At 42.5% G+C, this 20,714-nt stretch overlaps 2 protein-coding genes across 2 annotated transcripts; both read left to right on the forward strand.

The window, feature by feature from the left end:
* Window positions 1-3,481: 3,481 nt before the first annotated feature.
* Window positions 3,482-7,335, forward strand: sertm1 (serine rich and transmembrane domain containing 1; the record flags this gene model as incomplete). Its single annotated transcript, XM_080749264.1, has 2 exons — window positions 3,482-3,502; window positions 6,883-7,335. 2 exons carry the CDS (start codon window positions 3,482-3,484, stop codon window positions 7,333-7,335), a joined length of 474 nt encoding a protein of 157 aa, XP_080605390.1.
* A 6,639-nt stretch (window positions 7,336-13,974) lies between these two features.
* On the forward strand, window positions 13,975-18,693 carry ccna1 (cyclin A1; the record flags this gene model as incomplete). Its single annotated transcript, XM_080749265.1, has 7 exons — window positions 13,975-14,054; window positions 14,140-14,233; window positions 15,286-15,512; window positions 16,261-16,465; window positions 16,962-17,075; window positions 17,464-17,597; window positions 18,642-18,693. The coding sequence occupies 7 exons, from the start codon at window positions 13,975-13,977 to the stop codon at window positions 18,691-18,693; spliced, it is 906 nt and encodes a 301-aa protein (XP_080605391.1).
* Between the last annotated feature and the right edge of the window lie 2,021 nt (window positions 18,694-20,714).

A 20,714-nucleotide genomic window follows, 5' to 3' on the forward strand; every position in this document is an offset into this window, starting at 1 on the left:
AGGAAGTATAAGCAGTCCTTGGGGTTGTCAGTCCTTTCTTCTATGCTGTGCTCGAACGCCCTTATGAAAGTGTAATATTGCAAACAATCACCATCAAAAACATCAATGTCTCTCTTAGGCAGGAATGAAAGAGTTTGCTGTTGAACAAGCAATGCTGTTATTTGATTTTGTTGTTCCAGTACTTGTATTATTTGACTTTGTTCACTGCTGCTTGTTGTAGATCGATTCCTTGGTGTGGCTGCAGGCTGAATGCTTTGTATTGGTGAATGATTGATTTGTGTTGCTGGTTGGTTGTTTTGTATCACTGGGTGGTTAGTTTGTATTGCTGGGGGGCTGGTTTGTATTGCTGGGTGGCTGGCTGATATTGTTGGGTGGCTGTTTTGATGCTGAGCTCCATTCTTTCTTTTAGGTATTGCACCCAAACGATATGGGTTGTGCTGGCCACCTGCTGGCTTATGAGGCACAAATGATTTTGCATCAGCACTGAGTGTTTTGAGTTTCCTGTGTTCTCTTTCGGCATATGCATTCATGGCATTAGATGGCCTGGATGTTCCACTTGTGCGAGATCCTCCAGAGCGTCTCAGCACTTCCACTTTTGCCCTTGAGGCTGCTATTTCCACTTCAAGCTCAAGTTGCTCCTTTTTCTTCCTTATAAGTTCTTCTTGCTCCTCTAAAGCATGCATTTCCTTCAATAATTGTTGCCTCGCAATCAGAGCTGCCATGTCAGCCTCCTCAGCTCTGATGCGGGCTGAGGATGTTCTTGAGACATTAGACATAGCTTTTACTGACCTCTTGCTTCCCACATTGGACACACTGTCGCTTGGACTTATTTCGTCTTGTACACATACTCCAACCCTTTGTACAGAGTGCGAAGACGCATAAGTGTCACCTTCATGCTGTTGTTCAGATGTAACATTTGTAACAACATTGTGTGCCGTGATTTTGCACTTTTGTATCCCAATTTCAGAAAGCCAGCGTTTTGCACCTTCAATAACACCATTGTTGCATTTGAGCACATTTTTAAACCAGTCATTTTGTTTTGCATGTTCCTCCGGAGGAATTAAAGGAATCAGGGATTGGTGCAGCACAGTGATGTCATGAACCATTTTTATTAAACTCTCACGGTTACGTTGTACTTGTATGGCATTTTCATCGCATTGCATTAGATCTTTCATAGCATTAGTTACTTCCTTCATTTTGTGAACCATAGTTTTACGTTCCTTTTGTATCATTTCTATTTTATTTGCCAAGGCCTTTGCAGTGAGTTTGATTTCCCTTTTTTGTTGGTCATCCATTTTTGAACCATTGACATTTAAAGTTGACTCCAAGTCCAAGACATTCATTTCCTCCATTTTCCACCAGCGCTCGGCGGCGCACCAAAGACCCTTTATTCACACAGAGCAACAGACTTCACAGTTGTTTATCAGCAACAATCCACTTCCTCATATAAACACCACCCAACGAAGCCAAAACAACACACGAAAACAACACGTCCCCAATGGACAAGCAGCAGTCACTTGCAATTTCGTAGCTGTGTTCCAACACAACAGCTAACACAGTACGAATCAACATCAAGTCACTACAGTCAAAGTCAGTAGGCCTACCGCTTTCGTTGCGTTGTTACCGTTTAGCCGACGCCGGGCTGTTTTTGTGAATGAACGTGTCGCTCCTCCTCCTCTGTCCAAAACAGCGGAGATAGGATCCGATCTTTGTGAATGAAAGTGGCGTCCTCTGTATAGCCTCCAACAGCGGAGATCCAACGTTAGTTCTTTCACTGTCCAAAGCGTCCCAATGCGATCCAAGAAATCCACGCTGACGCTCCAAAGTTCATTTTCCGCGGATCCACACAGGTTCGGAAACACTTTCTGTTGACTAATATTGCGGCTGTAGGTCATTCAAAAAGAGCCGCGAGGAGCTAAACATGAGAGTGTAGACACTTGTATGACGCGCACGCAAAAGAATTCAGGTCCACAGCAGGCATCGCGTTTGACCATTTAATTCTTCACAAAGCAGATAAGTATAACAGTTCCCAGCACACTATTATACATACTACCGTTGATGTTATTTTACGTTAATGCGGTCAACAGAAATTGTCGCTCCCACGCTCACCCCCTCTCCGTCCAAATTCCCCAAACTACTGGTGCCCAGCTGAACGCCATAGTAATTAACGTGGCAGCGCCCCAGCTACGGTGCCCACGCCCACCACCAGTGCAGTGCCCAAGCTGTCAATCAAAGGTGCATCTATTCATGTCAATAATAAAACACCAGACCTTACACATTTAAGTCATTCTGGCTCCTACACCTAGTAATAGCTTGCGCTCTCTCTCTCTCCCTCTCTCTCTCTCTCTATCTCCATTCATGTCTCTCTCTATCCATCTGCTACTCTCCCTCTTTTTGTCCCTCTCGCCATCTCTCTCCCTCCAGCCTTCTCTGTGCTCCTTTGCTTCCATCTTTCTCGCATGCTTTCTCTCTCTTGCTCACACGAAAGCACGCATGCACACACACACACACACACACACACACACACACACACACACACACACACACACACACACACACACACACACACACACACACACACACACACACACACACACACACACACACACCGGGATGGAGTGGAGGGACCTTGAACTGCAGCAGTCAGGTCCTACATTAACATTCTCTCACATTCTCTGGCACATTCATTAATCTAAGTCCATGTCATTATGTTGCCCGTCGCCTGATGCTGTCATAATACCGGCAGGTATGGGGCAGCAGAAGCACTAAAACGTGTGCGTCAGCGCGAAGACGCGACAGCGGCAATCCTCCATTGTCTCTCAGTCAAAGCATATCAAAGGGAAAGTGATGAAGAGGCTTTTAATGTCATCAGATATTTAAAAAGCCTTTTATATTCATGGGTGTCTGGTCGGACAGACGCCACAGTCTGAGGGGGAACAGATCTAAAAGACCAGCACTCCCCCTGCTGTCACATGTAATAACCACGTTCAACCTGCTGCTGCTGGGTTTTGCAAGATAAATAGGCGACCAAGGTCTATGAAAACAGGCCCAAAAGAAGCCGCATATGAGCATCGTCTATTTACACATCGTATCACCAAATGAGGGAAACCTCAATGTTGGGGGGGGTCCTTGATATGAACACGTTTGAGAACCACTGGTTTAAACAACATTAGGAAGAAAGCCTTCTCTCCCCCCAAAAGAATCAAAATAAAAACACAACCTGCAACTTCCAATATCTACAAGTGACCATTTACAGTTACAATTTAGGCATTTTGCAGACGCTCTTAATCCAGAGCAATTTACAGTAAGCAATACATCAAATGCATAGAAATAGTAATCTTGGATCATAGGTAAACCAAAGCCCATCATCAGTTTAAGGAAGCAGTATACTATCAAAAGACCTTCAAGCGATATACACTACAGTATATGTATCTAAATTACATTATAAGCCTGCAAGATCGTCAAGGCTAAGGAAAATGCTATGGCTAAGGTGGAGGAAGAGGTGAGTCTTCAGACCACTACAGTGGAAGATTGGGAGTAAATCTGCAATTCTAGCTGCAACGGGGAGTTTATTCCACATTCCATGTTTTAGGGAAGGTTCTGACTGCTTCCCTGTGTTAACTTATCTGAGCAAGCGGAGAGGTTGTAGGGTTGGATCAGGCTTTGAAGATATGGGGTTGCCATACCTTTGTTTGGTTTGTAGGCCAACAGTGTCTTGTACTCTGTGCGAGCTGTAACTGGAGCCAATGGTGGGGGGCTTTTATGCCTTTATTGATAGGACAGTAGACTGACAGGAAATGGGGGGAGAGATGGGGAGTGACACGCAGCAAAGGTCGTCGGGATCGGGACTCGAACCCGCGACACGCTGTCAGGCATCAGAGCCTATATGGTATGCACCTGGACCGGTAGGCCAGCGGGCGCCCCACAGGGTAAGACATTTTTGACTAATTGACCAAGCGTGCTGCGGCATTCTGGATCATTTGGAGGGGCTTAAGACGAACAATCAAGTAATTTTACTACAGATTACTAGGATACATTCCTTTTAATTAGTCGAAAATAAATGAAGAAAAAACGAAATGTACAACAAAGTGATATAAATTCACAAAATCTATGTGCAAACACTGAGAGAGAGACAGGCAGAGAAAGAGAGAGGAAGAGAGTGCATGTGTATTGTGTGCGTGTGTGTGTGTGTGTGTGTGTGTGAATGCGTCTAGCAGTTTGTATGGATGTATTAGGGGTTAGACAGGGGAAAGTCTCACACCCAGTGGACTGAAAAGTGCACTTTATTTATTCTTCTTGGGAAGTGACTCATCCATTTTCACTTTTCAGCAGCCAACTGTTAAAGTCGGTTTGTGTTAGCGCAGTGACGAGCGGCATGCATCAGAAAGGGTTGTGTGTGCATGCATTGCACATTAAATCAGGAGATTAGTGGGAGAAATTACAAATTACAAATCGGCAGCATAGCAAGAGAAAGGGTTAATAAAAAGAGGTAGAGTGAGTCTTGCTAGAATTGGGAGTGTTGGCAGGTATGTCATCATCAGTCATGAGTTTTGCTTGTTCAGCAGAGATATTCACACTCACAGTCGCGTGGTGCGGGTTTCAAATGAGCCATCAACGTTAGACGTGTTGCCAGCAGCGCATCCGATTGTGAATTAACAATGCATGGGTTGGCACACTACTTTCATCTTAACCACTTGTCTTTCTTCGTTGTCATCTCAAATTAACTGTTCCCTAATAAACAGGAGACCTTAAGATAAACACTTGGTCTTCAAATCTTCCTTCTCGGCTGACAGCAAGACAGGCTTTAAGCAAGGGATCATTTATGGCCAGCCGGTCATTATTGAGGAATAAAACCTCAATGACGCCCCTGGATTGTATCCTGCTGTTCCATGCAACATTTTCAGACTTGTAACACTTACCACAGCAGGTCCAATAGCTCACAAGAGGCCATTAGCATTTTAGAAGAAAATTACAGTTCAAAAGCCTAGAGGAAAATATAATTGGTCTCACAGCAAACGGACACATTTAACTGAGTTCAACCACAAGCTGAGAAAATGATGTAGTTTAAATAGCCAACTGCTATGACGGCCGTGCCACATTGATTGATTGAAGCCTAGAGGAAAACATAATTGGTCTCACAGCAAACGGACACATTTAACTGAGACGGATAGAATACAGTACTATACAGAGGATATCATCAATAGAAAAAACAAAGAAACAGACGTAAAACTGAAAAATTATAATAAAAGAAGAAAATAAATAAAATATATTTACATTGGAAAAGGGCAGCAGCCACCTGTAAGTGAGGAAGTTACGGATTTTCACTCCTTTAATGCTTTCGGTAGGGCGTTCCACATGTTAGTGGTATTGCAGGTTTCAACCTGAGTTTGGCCATCTAAAAGTGCAGTCTCAAGCCCTTATCAGAGTCTGCGGTGAAGAGCCTATCGCCGCAAATTTTAGGTGTAAAGCTATCCACCTAAAGTGAGAAAAAAAGTGGAGGCCATCATAGTCAGTTACGGTGAAGTCCTATGACTGTGACTGACTGGTCTAGATCGACCAATCAGTAAACGGGGTGATGGGCCGATCTGTCTGAAAGTTAAAACAGAGAGATGTGTCGGGGTTCGTGGTGGATAGCTATTCACCGCGAGTAATGACGTAATGTTGTAGTTTTATGACTTAAAAAGACTACACCGCGGTGAATAACTTATCACCGCGGTGCCTACTATGATAGGGGCTTTAAGGTCATGCATGCACTACCTCTGGTGAGGCGAACAGACCAGACTGTAATGACCTTAGTGTAGGAAAAGACCTGTCAAATAGCTCAGTTCAAATCCTTCATGGCAGTTGATACCAGACCAATCTACCTCTGCAGATTTGCAGAGGGTATGTGGGGAAATAATCTGACATCCACCTCCCATAGTCATGGTGGTTGTCATATGCCATGGCCTCCAGTTTAAATACACCCCGGCCAAATTCGTTTAATAACCCTCCTAGATGACAAATCCATTGAGAAACGGACCTTTGCTCTCCACGGTCACGGAAGTGCCATAGACGACCCGACTATGTCTAAATTGTGGTATTGATACTTTTACTTAACCCCCCGGCTCCACTGCAGCAATCGGGCGTCGCGTCAGTGTCACCGCAGGGAACGTTCCCTTTTTAGTCAATGAAGGGTGCTCCACTGCCGACGTTGCGCTCGGACGTCTTTTTTGTGGAGCCTTGGGGTTACAGTACGTAAGGAATTGGAGTACTTTTCCCCACCACTGTTAAATACAGGGTTACCACACATTTTTACCAATTAATTTCCCAAACTTTTCCCAAACTTTTCCAGAATATTTAACCCATTTCCAGGACTATATAAGAATAATTCAGCTCAATATCAGGTCGCTTACTCCTATGCGCAATGCCCAAAGACAGGTAGTGTATGCCAGTGGTTCTCAACCTTTTCAGGCCGTGGCCCCCGAAATAATCATGTTTTAACTGGGGACCCGGCACCCTGACGAGCACCAAGAGTTGAGGAATTTTGTAATTTTGTAATTTTGTATATGTTGCATGTAGATCGGCTATTTTCACAATTTTTGCCTCTAATATTTGACAATTTGGCCCATGTTTAATTTGTCATTTCAGAGGTATTAACAAAATCAATAACCAAAGACAATGCATAGCTATTTTTTCCAGGACCTTCCAGGACCCTTGATACATTCCAAAACTTTTCCAGTACTGGAAAAATATTTTTCTAATTTCAAAATATTTCCAGGAATTTAATGACCGTGGGAACCCTGTAAATAGAAATACCAACTACTTTGAACAGCATAGTTGATATACTAATAGCTCCGCTTCTTAGTCTTACTCACATGCTCCTTCTGTTCCTTCTCTCTCCAGGCCATCATCACTGGAAACGGCAGCCAGGGCAGCAGCAGCAGCAGCATGTCAGGAATGATGATGGACAGCTCCCCGGCGGCAGACGTCCTCAACGGAACGGGGATCTCCTCTGCGGCGGCGGCGGCGGACAACGGGACCTTCCTCCGCTTCTCCCCGACCTCCTCTGCGTCCGCGTCGGCCGAGGCGGCGGCCGCGTGGCCGGGGGACAGCAGGGGGCCGGCGGGGGTGATGGCCATGGGGAACGTCTACGTGTACGTGTGGGTCTTCCTGGGCATGCTGCTCTTCCTGCTCACGCTGCTGGTCATCTCCCTCCACAGGCTGAAGAACATCATCACGTCCTCCTCGTCCGTGCCGGACTGCAGCAGCGAGGGCGGTGGCAGCAGCTCCTTCACCAACATGGAGATCTGCAGCATCTCCTCCCAGAGGTCCTCCATCTCTGCACTGTCCACCTGAGGGAGGGGGGCAGAATACAGACGCTCGCATGGACATATTGGATATGGATATTCCGAAAGGACCCTAGAGATGGACCGATTGCAAAATTCTTGGCCGATACCGATCCACCGGTTTTATGATGGTCTGACCTGCCAAAACCAAGCATAGGGTTGCTCCAATACCCTTTTTTTCAGGCCAAGTAGGCCTACAAGACATACTTCAATTTGAGTAATTACAATAGTACAATATCCAAAATCACAGACAATATCCAGTCTAATATGACCGTCTGGACTAGGGAGGAAAGCAGGTGACGCATGCTTTTTTCCCCCTTCTTTTTGGAGACGACATTGACACAGGATTATGGAATATATCCTTACATTGCAAAGGTAATCAGCACCATCTGTATTCTGTAGGCTGCCACTAAGTAGACTGGCTGCTACTTGCTATAATGTTTACTTTAGTCACAGGACCAGAGCATCATGCTGTGCAGTGCCATAGACATAATTGGCATAAAAGCGGTATTTATGTCTATACATACCACAATTCTGTACGACTGACATATATGCAGAGGGGGGCAGAATACAGACGCTCGCAAGGATATTGGATATATGGTCGTTCCAATAGGACCCCCAACATGATACGTATTTGGCCACAGACCCCCATCGGAAAATGTTTTGTGCCAGCAGGGACCCCCAGAAGAGAAGACTTGTCAGTTTCAAGATTTCAAAAAGATGAGATGCACGCATGGATATGGACGTGCAGGTTATAGAGGCCTCCATGGAATCTTGGGCACCATCATGGCAACGTATCACACTGGACCCCCACTACTTATTATAACCCAGTGATTTTCAAACTTTTTCACTTCAAGGACCTCCAGTTTACTATTAGGCCATAGACCCCCATAACTCTGAGAGTTTATGAATGGAAACCAAATGGACCCGTACCAGGTCATTTAACCTGGCTGGGGAATCTACCCCCCTGGCTGGAACCCCCACAAGGACCCCTGGGGTCTGGGGTCCCTGCTGGAGCCCACTTTGAGAACCACCGTATTAAACAATAAAATGTAGGAACCCATATAGTGTATACATTTTTCAGACTGTGGCAGCCAAAATCCAGTAATTAAAAAGCTCTTACAAGTCCTGCTCTACATGACACTAGTCTACTATGTGAATCATGTGACGATCCATTTTAGACTTCCGTTTTTGTCGCAATGCTCTTTACATCCTCGTCCGGATGCAACACTGTAACACTTAAATGAAACACACACAATTAATGTTATTACCTTCAGCTGTGTCAAAATGCGTGCTGTGAAAAGGCTCTATGTCTGACGTTGTGTGTGTGTGTGTGTGTGTGTGTGTGTGTGTGTGTGTGTGTGTGTGTGTGTGTGTGTATGTGTGTGTGTGTGTGTGTGTGTGTGTGTGTGTGTGGGAGGGGGCAACAAGGGCACTTTCAGTACATGCTGTACACAGTGTACAGTGTACAGTATGCTATATGTACAGAGAAGACACACAGTTGCACTTAGTTGCAGTACATAATGACCATTGACTACATATTTTAACGCTCCCTCTCTCACACACAGACACACAGACACACACACAGACACACACACAGACACACACACACACACACACACACACACACACACACACACACACAGACAGACACAGACAGACAGACAGACAGACAGACAGACAGACAGACACACAGACACACACACACTTGTATTATTATACTTGTCAGGACATCGCCATTTTAGGACAGCAGTTGTATGAATGACATTTTTACAATTTCTTTTGCCATTTTTAAACGTAACATAACCGAAAACGGTATTTCCGGTGCACAACACCACTGTGGGACTAACTATAAATCACCTATAACCTAACCCCTGAAACTAACTTCTAAATGTCTAATCCTAGGCCTGAACCTTTAACTGTAAACCATTTTTCTTGTGAGGACACGAGACACGGTAACACAGCATCCATCAAAACATCATTTGAAGTGACTTTAACCCCTTTCCCATGCAGATCTGGAAGTTGCCAGTGTGAAGAGGAGGGATTGCTGGGTGGACATTGGACAATGACATTGAGCAAACACTGAACAAACTACTTTGAAATTCGTCTTAATGAAATAAGACAAAACGGGACCTCAGAACTTCTCCAACCAAGGAGTGCACTGAACAGTCGATTATATCATCATATTTAGTTTTTGTTTTGTGTGAAACAGAAGACCAGAACTCTGCCATCTGAATCATGTGATGCTTTAATACAGCGTCTTCACTTACTGTGCATCTGTAGAATGGAATGAAGTTCAACTTCAAAATCAAAGTTATTGATTGATTGATTGTTTGATTGATTATTAAAGACCAATGCTTTGTACAGAAGTGCACACTGGTTTCTCAGTTGTTCAGTTCAGCATCTGGGAAATCACTGCATTTCTTTCTGTATGGAGATAACTGACATCACGGACAGAACAGCCCATACAAGGAGATATGCACGTGAGTTGTGTTTGATACCATGCGAAGTGAGCACCACTCATCATCCTTGAATTACAGTGAAATCACACGCCTGTCGTGTCAATGTGTCTTGTTCTACATCTCTCCAAACTGAGATATGGCTGATTAATGTCACTTTGACTTTGATGGTCGGTGACCGTGACATTTCTGTCACAAAAGATAATATTTTCTTCAGGGGGCCTAGTAATCATTCCCACCAATTTCAGGAAAATGGACCAATTAATTTTTTCAAGTTCTTTTGTTCAGAAAGAGAGAGAGAGAGAGAGAGAGAGAGAGAGGTTGACGGATTGGAGAGAGAGAACCGATAACCTGTCTAAAATCATGGGGGAAGATGCTAGGATGTTTAGGAAGACAATGTTTGAGAATGCTTTTGTCCAGGGGAAAAGAAATGTGTTAGAAATGGCAAACCTGACAGTCTGTACTACTGACATACATACATGCACAGTATGTACGACTGACATGCATGCAGTCTGTACTACTGACATACATACCACCATTCTGTACTACTGACATGCATGCACGCCATGCAGCCCTCCTCAACTCTATAACTACAGACGGTTCAGGTTAGAAATGGCACCAACTACACAATGCATATCCTCCTTTTGATTGATGGGTCAACCAGCGTATCGGATTGTCCTTCCTTCCTGCCTGTCAGCTTATACTCTACATCAGACGTCTCCATAGCGACCCAAGCGTGACCGAGCCCCACGGCGTGGCAGCCAGCCTGGCATGCTCCAATCTCTGCACTCTGAGCTTCAGCCAACTGTTACTGTCTTCTGCTCAAAATAATACTTTATTTTGTTTTATTTTTTGGGGGGATCTCAGACAAAGATCCATCACTCCTTTGAAAAATTAACCCATTCAAACCGAGAAAGCATAAATTCACATCCTAGTCTATCATACCGTCTCCCAAAAGCATAAAAAGTTGCAGATATACAAGCTCGAAACACGGTTTTGGACATATGAGGTTCCACCCGACAGAGACGATATATAATATAAGTTTATTTTTTAAAACTGTTTATTCAGTTTCTAGAAGGTTGATGATTTAGAAGGTTTTTAGAATCTGCCTTTGGAGTTACCTTTCCCGGTCCCCATGTGAACTTGATTGCTCAGCCTAGCTGTTGGGCCTTGGGTACACTTACTGTACATGACTGTGTAGGTGAGTGAGTAACAGCTGTGCTGGGTCATGGGGTATGTGTTTAAAGTGCCCATCGTGGCATGCATGATGGCTAGGGAAAGATAGATACCTTTGTTGATCCTGTAGGGGAATTTCAGTCACCCAGTTACAATACAAAGTTACACTTGGTCCCATTTTTATAGTCTTAGGTATGACCCGGACAGGGACCAAACCCCAACCTCCCAATCTCTGGGCGAGCACTCTAACCACAAGGACACAAATGTGTTTGAGTATGGTCAACTAATATTTGAGCAGAGAGAACTAAAGCTGTTGTTATTTACAGCACCAGCAGGAGACTGAGGATCAAGCACGTGCCCATGGGAAGACTTGTGACAGGGAGCAGGATCAGAGTTGAGATTATCTGACTGAACAGAGGGAGCTGATTCTGTTCAACAGCGATTGTCGGGATGCATGCCACCATCACATCACAACACCCGGGAAGTTAAGCCTGATTTATTCTTCAATAAACCCATTAAGACGCTGACATTTGGCTGCGGACCCCCCATTTGAAAATGTTTTGTTCCAGGCCAGGGACCCACAAAGTGGCACGACTGTGACAGTGAACTTGTATATCTGCTATTTTTGAGAGCGAGAAATTACTGAGGACAGGTCATTTCAATGTACTTAACTGCAAGTCAGCAACAACATTCCTTTACAGTGTGGCTCTGCTGGCCAGCGCATGGGAAATAATACAAGGGTCTCACCTTGGCAATGCTCTGATCATCATCTGTGTAAACATCACAGCCAGGGCTGGAGGTTGGACGGGTCAGCAAGATGGACTGGGAGTTGTCTGATAAGTGATCCAGGAAGCCACCATCCCTTATATTTATAGGAACAGACTGTTTAGTTGAAATAGGACTATGTGGTTTTCAAACTTTTTCATATCAAGGAAGTGAGGAACCCCAAATTTATGTATTTGGCCACGGACCCCCCCCCCCCTCTGATTCATTATTATTTTATTTTATTTTTCAAATTGCCCATGTACATAGGTTTAAACAAAGTGAAAATTACATTGATTTTGATGCTGTAGTAGCGTATTAACATATTTTAATGGGGACCCCTGGAACCCCCTCAATGACCCTAGGGGGTCCCCTGACCCCACTAGCCCACTTTGAGAACTAAGTGAAACTGAAAACCTTTCTCCCTCACCTGATTAAACGCGCTGCTGTGCTGCTTGTTTTCAATCAAGATGTCAAGCAGTCCTTTGTTTTGGCTTTCTGAAATTCAATACTTTTGGTCTAGGATATGTATGTCAATATTATTGTCAGCATTATTATTTCTAAAATTGCTGATCTTCAAGCTAACAAGGTGTCACATATTGCAAGAGTTGTGTGCTTTTTGTTATTTTCTTTACCTAGAAAAGTGCTGTTCACTTCCTCATGAGGTCAGCTGACACCAATCAACAAGCAGATTGTGACGTCATTGCATGGAGAAAAAAAACACTAAAGCTATGAAAACTAGAAGAATATGTGATGAATAGGCCTATATTGCCTACATTTATAACCTTTTTTGTCTTTATTTTCCTTAATTTTATAGAGATATGGTTGCCTTTTGTCCTGTCTGTATGTGTGATATTTTGTCCAAAAAAATCGATAGATATATGTCCCTACAATGAGCGTCAAATTATGATGCACAATGTGTTTTGATTGACTTGTTCGAGAAATACCGTTTTGTGTAAATTTGTTAGACAATCTTCCAAAGTTTGCCAAATTCAACGCCAAGTTCAACGCCACAATATGCCCCATGCCCCCATCCAATCACAGCGTCTGTTACAGCCTATGGTTACAGGTGGTCGCATGTACAAGTAAGCAAGCATGCGTTTGGACAGCGAGACACAGGTGCCAATTTCAAACTGATTTGGAACAGTTTAAAAGGAAGGCAGAGGAAACAGCTGATCAGTGAACACTGCATGCAGGTTGGGGCTCAGAACGATTAAACGGCTTTTCAATCACTTCCAGACACCGCAAACAGAGGCTACCAGTTCAACTGATCCGTTAAAGGGCGTTAATTTTGGCACGTTAACGTTCTGAAAACGAAACCGGTTATCATCAACGAAGCCGAAGCCTGTACCTGACGAAGGCACATCACTTGTTGCAGGATCTTGTTTCCTGTTCGGTGAGTTTGAATCATTTTTAAAACGGTCGTTTTTTTTGCACGTTTAATGTTTTTCCTCATCCGCTTACAAATGAGTGTAGCCTTGGATCCGATCAACAAAATTGGATGTATTTTTGTTGAGTCTAGATGATGCAAATATCAATTGATAAATGCGTCTCTCCAATCCAAGGTTATTTCACAGTGCGCACATTAGAGATCTCCAAAAACGTCTATTTAGATTGGCCATTTTCGGTAAACGGCACCGCCTGGTGGTGAAATTGGCTTGTGGATTTTATTATTCCTTGCATTGATTGAGGTTCAATGATTCCTTTACTGCCTAGAGAGCTGTTTGAATTGGTATGTAAAAAGCTCATATCTGCCTGAATCATGAAATAACTGAAAGACATAAACAAGAAATGGAAGGATAAAGTAAGTCTAGTGATGTATTACTATTCATAATGTAGGCCTACTTTTACCATTTTTCAAATATAATTTTGGACAAAACTAATTTTACATCGAGGTGCCCAGATGTCCCTACTGTACCTATCATATATTGTAGCATAAGGTTATATATTTAAGAATGTAAATGGGATGGTACATCTAAACTGAATTAAAGTTTAGAGATGGTAGGCCTATATGAGGCAAAATTGTGTCTTTACATTTGTCAAAGATGGCACTGAAGATGGGTTAGTCAACATCTTTCAGAAACTTCATCAGTGACAGCCTGACAGAAACTAAGCAAGAAGGCATGTATAACTAACTGCTTAATTATTGCTCATTTCACCAGGTAATACTGTTTTAAGGATGAACGCTATCAGACCTAATGTCCGGCTTGGCCTTCGCTCCAGCAGAGAGAATACTCTAGTCTCCAACAAACATGACGCAACCCTGCAGGTGCAGAAACTCCAACAAAGGACAGTGCTTGGTGTCTTGGCTGAAAATGTGCAGCAGAGATGCGTAAGTGAGCAAGCAGGGCATCAAAAGAAGTGATTGTTCATCTAATTTTGTCTATTAACTACTAACACTTGGTTCGTTCCTAAAGGGAGGTCGTCTTCCTGAGCATGGCTCCTGCTCAGACAGCTCTACGTCTGCCTATCCGATCTCCAGCTCTGTCTGTGATCAAACTGAAGACCATGGTACAATGTTGCACCTTTCTAATAGAGCCACTGTTGTATGTATATGCACATGGCAACAAAATGCTGTTCAAAATGTACACATTTGAGTTGACGATGCAATTGAAGTTAGTAAACGCATCTCCAGGCCAATAGATTCACTTGTCTTACCTTGCTGTTCTGTATCCTCTGATCAAGTATTTCTTTGGCATACTGTGGTCCTGGCAACTTTGCATTCCATTGCTAACAAAACATTTTGTCTTCAGTTTTTGAAGACTTGGAGGCCAGTGGGACTCATGACGATGAAGATGATGCTATGCAGCTGCAGCAACACAATGATTTCAGACTCTTCCTCGATTTGAGTACAAGTAAGACTGACAAACTTGTAAAATGTAGTAATTTAAAAAAGCTTTTAATACTCTTGCTCTGGTTAATAATTGCTCTTTTCTTGTAGATGCAGATGCGTCTATGAATTCCCTGCCAGATGACTCCCAGCATTTGCACGATGTGTTTTGTGTGTCTGAGTACATTGGGGATATCCACCACTACTTGCGTGAGAGAGAAGTATGAAACTGAACCAGTCTCACCATTTCTCCACTATCTTGTCTAATATCCCATTAAGCAAACCATTAAGCAAACGATGGATTCAGACTCTTTTACTGTGGCAAGTCTGGCAACTGCATGGATTAACGGTCTCAGTCGCCACGATTGAATGATTTCAGTCATTTGGATCCATGGAAGCCAGCGTGTCTTCTATGAAGGCATGTTGTACGACAATTGCCTATCTACAAACTCTTAATGCGCATGTGAAGGGCTATGGCCCATTTTTTTTGCAAAATGTCAAACTGATTTCCCTGAAGAATCTTACATAAAACCCTTAGTCTTGGCTATTTCATTCATCAGTTAAAGCCTCAATCTGTTCACCTAGTTGGCTGTATGTAGAACCACAGGAACACTGTTACTAAAACGTCATTTTACGTATTGTGTTTTTTGTTTGTGTGTGGGGGGGGGGGGGTTAATAATCACACAAAAGGACAAACTTTCTAATCCATGCAACTGCTTTTTGGTTTTCCCAGCTGAAGTGCAGGCCGAGGGCAGGCTACATGCAGAATCATCCAGAACTGACCAGCAACATGCGGATGGTCCTGGTCGACTGGCTGGTGGAGGTCAGCGTGGAGTACAAGCTGTGTGACGAGACCCTGCATCTGGCCGTCTGCTATCTGGACCGCTTCCTCTCCCTCACCAAGAGTGTGAAACGCTGTGAGCTGCAGCTGGTGGGCACAGCTGCCCTAATGATTGCTGCGTAAGTCTTGAACCACATGCATGTAAAACCCTCTAGACCAGCGGTCTTCAAGGACACCTTTAAATGAGGGGGATGACGCAGGGACCCCAGTACTTGTGTGCGTTTAAAACCTTATGATGGATCGCTTCATAGACTTGTTTAACGGTACTATCGTGTTGGATTCATGTTGCATGGATTTTTCAGGCAGTTAACTTGAGTTCAATTAATGGATAACTTGTACTTGGGCTGCACCCCAAACATTTGCTGAAAATGATCTCCAAGCTTGCAATCAAGCTTGTACAGTGATCTTCAATTTTTAGCCGTGTCCCCCTCAGAATAGACATGTAAGGGTTCAAGTGGTGGCTGTAAAACATTCTGATCACACAAAAATTATCTCTACCCTGTTCAAAAATGGCTGAGCCACAAGCTCACTAATTACAATGCATTGTAGATCAGCTATTTTTGGCGAACATTCCCTCTAAAACTCCTTGTTGGCAGTATGTAGAACAAATGACTAAAAATTGTCTACACTGGTCACGGTTTAGGAAACGGTGCTAGTGTGGCGAGCTTTTTTTGTGTGTGACAGTTGTACAGCAACATGGGGCATTAGTTTGTCCTGAACATATTTGTCTGGAACAGCAGGCAACACTTCTCTGCTAGTGCACAGAAGATATTGGCTGAATTTGGCTATAGACTTTGGACTTTTGAAATCATAACTTTGATGACAATGGAAAAATGCTGCTGATAAAATCATGTAATTTCTTTGTAGGAAATATGAGGAGATCTACCCACCTGAGCTGAAGGAATTTGTGTACATCACAGACGAAACTTACACCAGGGCGCGCCTCATTAAGATCGAGATCATCTTCCTCAAGGTTTTGTCCTTCCAGATGTCCACACCCACCATACATCACTTCCTGAAGCAGTACCTGACCGTTCAGTCTGTCTGCTCCCAGACGGAGAGCCTGGCTCTGGTAAGCAAAGCTTACCTTAGCAACTAGTATCAACCTGCTATTTCAACTAGTAGTCAAATTGGGATGGCTTGACAAACCTTTGCAGTGTTTGCTTTAATCCCATAATGAATGTCTTTGAAGGACACCTTTTAATGTAAGGTGCAGGTTTCTCCTGAGTTGTGGTAAAATAAATTACATTTACAGCAGCTTGGCTGTTGGCCACTATCAGTTGAGAAACTACATGTGACTAGGAGTAGGACTGTCACTCTTTCAAACATAAAAAAATGGCGCAAAGGCAAACGGGCTTGTGAGCTTGTAGATGGGCCATTTCCACCATTTACTAAGTTTTTAAAGTAAAATCATTATGCAATTGACATATCTGCACTAACTTTTGGGCTGCAACTTTTGTTTATGAAGCCTAAAAGCCAAATAAAGTAATTATTTTACTTTTCCATGCAAAATTGAATCATTAAAATCGTATGTCATGATCGTGATGGGCCTGCATTTGACATTTCAGTACATGTCGGACCTGAGCCTGTTGGCAGTGGATTCCTTCATCCAGTATGTCCCATCTCTAGTGGCGGCTGCAGCCTACTGCCTGGCCAACTTCACCATCAACAGAAGTCTATGGGTATGTATTCTCTTCAAAGCTCTCTGGGTTCATGTGGTATATAGTACCTCATGTTCATGTGGTATATAGTACCTCATGGCCATGTTAAGCAGTGGTTCCTAAATCTTTTGGCTTGAGGCCCAAAATATGTCTCCCTATGACCCAAACTAGTGAAAAGGGCCACAGCCACAGGTACTATTTTTTTTAGATCTATTGTTTCTATTAGAAATGAATAAACTGAACTTCACAGCAATACTGTACTTGTACTTTACGAAAATGGCTGATACACTGAGCTTTAAAAAAATGTATATGTATGTTTTCACAAATGACGTGCTCAAAATGGTGTCACCAGGTTGAAAATGACTGCTGCACACGCCACCACCATGAATGATATTATTTTTTTTTTTAGCCCTTCGCATTGGAAGCCTTCACTGGTTACACATTGGCTGAGTTGACCCCCTGCCTGGAAGAGCTCCACAAACTTCACGCAACTGCAAAGAAGCTCACTCAGAAGTCTATTAGGGGAAAGTACAACAGTTCGAAGTAAGTGTCTCATTCCAACACTACACGGTACAATATCAATTTGAAATGAGCTAATGCCTGCTCTCTGAAAACTGTTTGCTGCATGAAGTAAACATGGTATGGTTCATTTGAACAAAAGTTCAATGTCTCTCCAATGGAGATCTTTCACCTTCTGCTTCAAATAACTTTAACATGTGGAGATCTTTCACCTTCTGCTTCAAATAACTTTAACATGGGGCCACAATGTTATCTTTTTTTGTCTTTCTGTGCCGTTTACTTTTCTGACAAATTATTCAATCAGTCACCTTAGGTGTTCTACCTCACTAGGGTTAATTTCTCAATGGAGACTACCTTATACCTCTGCAGATTCTCTATAACAAAAGACCAGCTCACCAGACTGCCTCTTTCCAAGGCTTCCATTATTGATCTTAATATCGCAGCTAGACTGCCTTAAAGTGATCCCTGACTAATACGACAAATATGCATTAATACATTATAATTGTCCTCTATAATTACAATGTAAAATTAAAAACACCTTAAATATTTTATTTCTTCTAGAAATAGCTAATCTTTCACTCAATAGGGGAAATGCCTGTCGCAAGTTGATGATGTCATAAATGTAATTTGTGATCTATCCCTATGGAATTTATGGAATGCATGTGCAAATAAAAACAAACGTAATACTTCCTATGGTTAATATGAGCATCAAATCAATATTTCAAATGTGTTTGTGGTTTATTTTGCACATGCATGCCATAAATTAGACCACACATAACATTTATGACATCATCAACTTGCGACAGGCATTTCCCCTATTGACTGAAAGATTAGCTATTTCTAGAAGAAATAAAATATTTGAGATGTTTTTAATTTTACATTGTAGTTATAGAGGACAAGTATAATGTATTAAGGCATATTTGTCGTATTAGCCAGGGATCACTTTAAGTATCTTCCATGGTCTGGATCGTTGCTTCAGAATCGCAGTACAGTGGAGACACTGTACTGGGTCTTCTCTGCATGTGTCAGATTGATTTCCTTCACTCAAAGCTATTCTCTTCTCTACAGGTATGACTATGTGTCACAGATGAGTGCACCTGCTGTCATCCCCATGCAGTGAACGTCTCCTCCTCCTCGTGCTTGTAGTTTTTTCTTTTTTTTTTTTACTGAATGGGACCATGCTAGTCTCCTAGACTAGTGGTAGACTTCTATTTTAGCAAGTAGACGTATGTACACTTATGTAAGATGTATTGCAGAATTTTAATGACTAGAGGTGTACACATTACACTTGACTTGGTAGATCTTTTATTTAATATTTTTTTTGTATTTCTTTTTTAAATTGTGCTCTTAAACTTAATGACACAGTGCTCTTAAACTTGAAGAAATGACATGCAGTACTTCAGAACCCGTAATCTGTTTACTGTGCACACCACCATCACATGCACTAATGGTCCACCCACATTGTTTGTCTTTAGCATATTTTAAAAGTGTGTAGTTTGTAAATCTACATTTTTATAGGTCTGGTTTGTTCTGAGGGTTCCCCCTAGAATCATTTACTGACTGCATATGTATGTGTCATGTACAGATAATAAAACAAACAAAACTATGCTTTGCCTGTTTGCAGTTTAATTTAAAAAAGTGCTTGTACAATTTGCCTTAACCAAGTCAACACTTATGATGTATGTTTATCATTAGCAACAAATGTGTTTGCGACGTTGTGTAAACAGATTTCTGGTCTTGCTGAAAGGGTTGACTTCTTACTACATAGGCATTTTATTGATCCAGAGGAAAATTCAGTTAGCCTCAGGAGTTTTAAAGGCTTGTAACCCTATAACAAATCAGTCTAATATTAAAAGACTGACTAGACAAACAACCTTGGAAGGTTTCGTTTGTAATTGTGGTGTTGCTCATTGAAGTAAAAGTGCAGAATGCAACAAGTCTTGTAAAACCACACATGCCAAACTACCGTGTGGCTTGAGGCCCATTCCCACTGGGCCAGATAAAAAAATCTCTTTCTCCAGATATTTTTCTTCAAAGTGGATGGTAGATACAGATAAAAAAAAATATTTGCCATAGATAAGTATCTGTGGTAGATATATATATTTTTTTATCTGTATCTACCATCCACTTTGAATGGAAAAAATATCTGGAGTTTTTTTTTTTCTGGCCCAGTGGGAATGGGCCTTTACACAGGCCTACTTTTTGGGATGTGGGTATACCATTCACTAATGTGTGTATTTTTAATTATAACTTCAATGGAAACTAGTTTGACTGGAAAAACTAGCTTCGAAGTATAATGCATGATAGTGGTTTTGTGAGGACCTCTAGTGGTGGTCACAGCAGAGCAGACACCATGTGATGGGAGGAGAGATGAAGTTTCAAGCTTGACGGGCTGCGCCCCTCTCAGAGAGACATCAACCGAACCCATGATGGGAGTGTGACATTGATCTGACACTGCATAGAAAGAGGTAAAACTGCAGCTTCTCAGATCGTAGCCTACACTTTGGGAGCAACTTTTCCTTTTCTACCTACTGTCCCTGGGTACCGTGCATTTCGCTGTCAAGGTAGGCCACTGCACTTATTAGGAAGGAACTGAAAGGATAATCTATTTCTGGTCGTTAATGTTTGCCGTGGAAGGCTAGAACTGTGTAATTACTTTTTCATTCGTGTTTTCCACTTATTTTCTCTGTCTTTAGAAAAGGCACTTGTTGAGAGTGTTGTTGTTAAAGCTAGTCTTGCTGTTCAGGTAAAACCAGATGTGCGTCAAACCAGTGCGTAATTCAACAAGTAGGCTTACACGGTACATACCCTAACTATAAATACCTAGAGTTCTTTTAGGTAGGACTACCTGTGTAGCAAAATGACTCATGCAACAACACTTCTTCATTGACTATTATTAGCCATAACTTGTAACGCTTGTAGAGACTTCTGTTTTGAAGACGTTTTCTCTAGAGAGAACTTCTTCAAAATAAAAGTGCTCTACAAGCGTTATGGCTAGGTTATCATGGTACTACTATGGTGATTTTAATGGTGTAGGGCAGGCTGATAGTTCGTCAGTTTAGTGGTCTGGTGGAAGAAGTATCTAGGCTACTTAGCAAGGATACAAGAAAAGTGGGCATTAAAGGGTGGGCACCTCGAAAA

Source organism: Nannobrachium achirus (genome assembly GCF_963921795.1).
Source record: "Nannobrachium achirus genome assembly, chromosome: 19".
NCBI classification, from domain to species: domain Eukaryota; kingdom Metazoa; phylum Chordata; class Actinopteri; order Myctophiformes; family Myctophidae; genus Nannobrachium; species Nannobrachium achirus.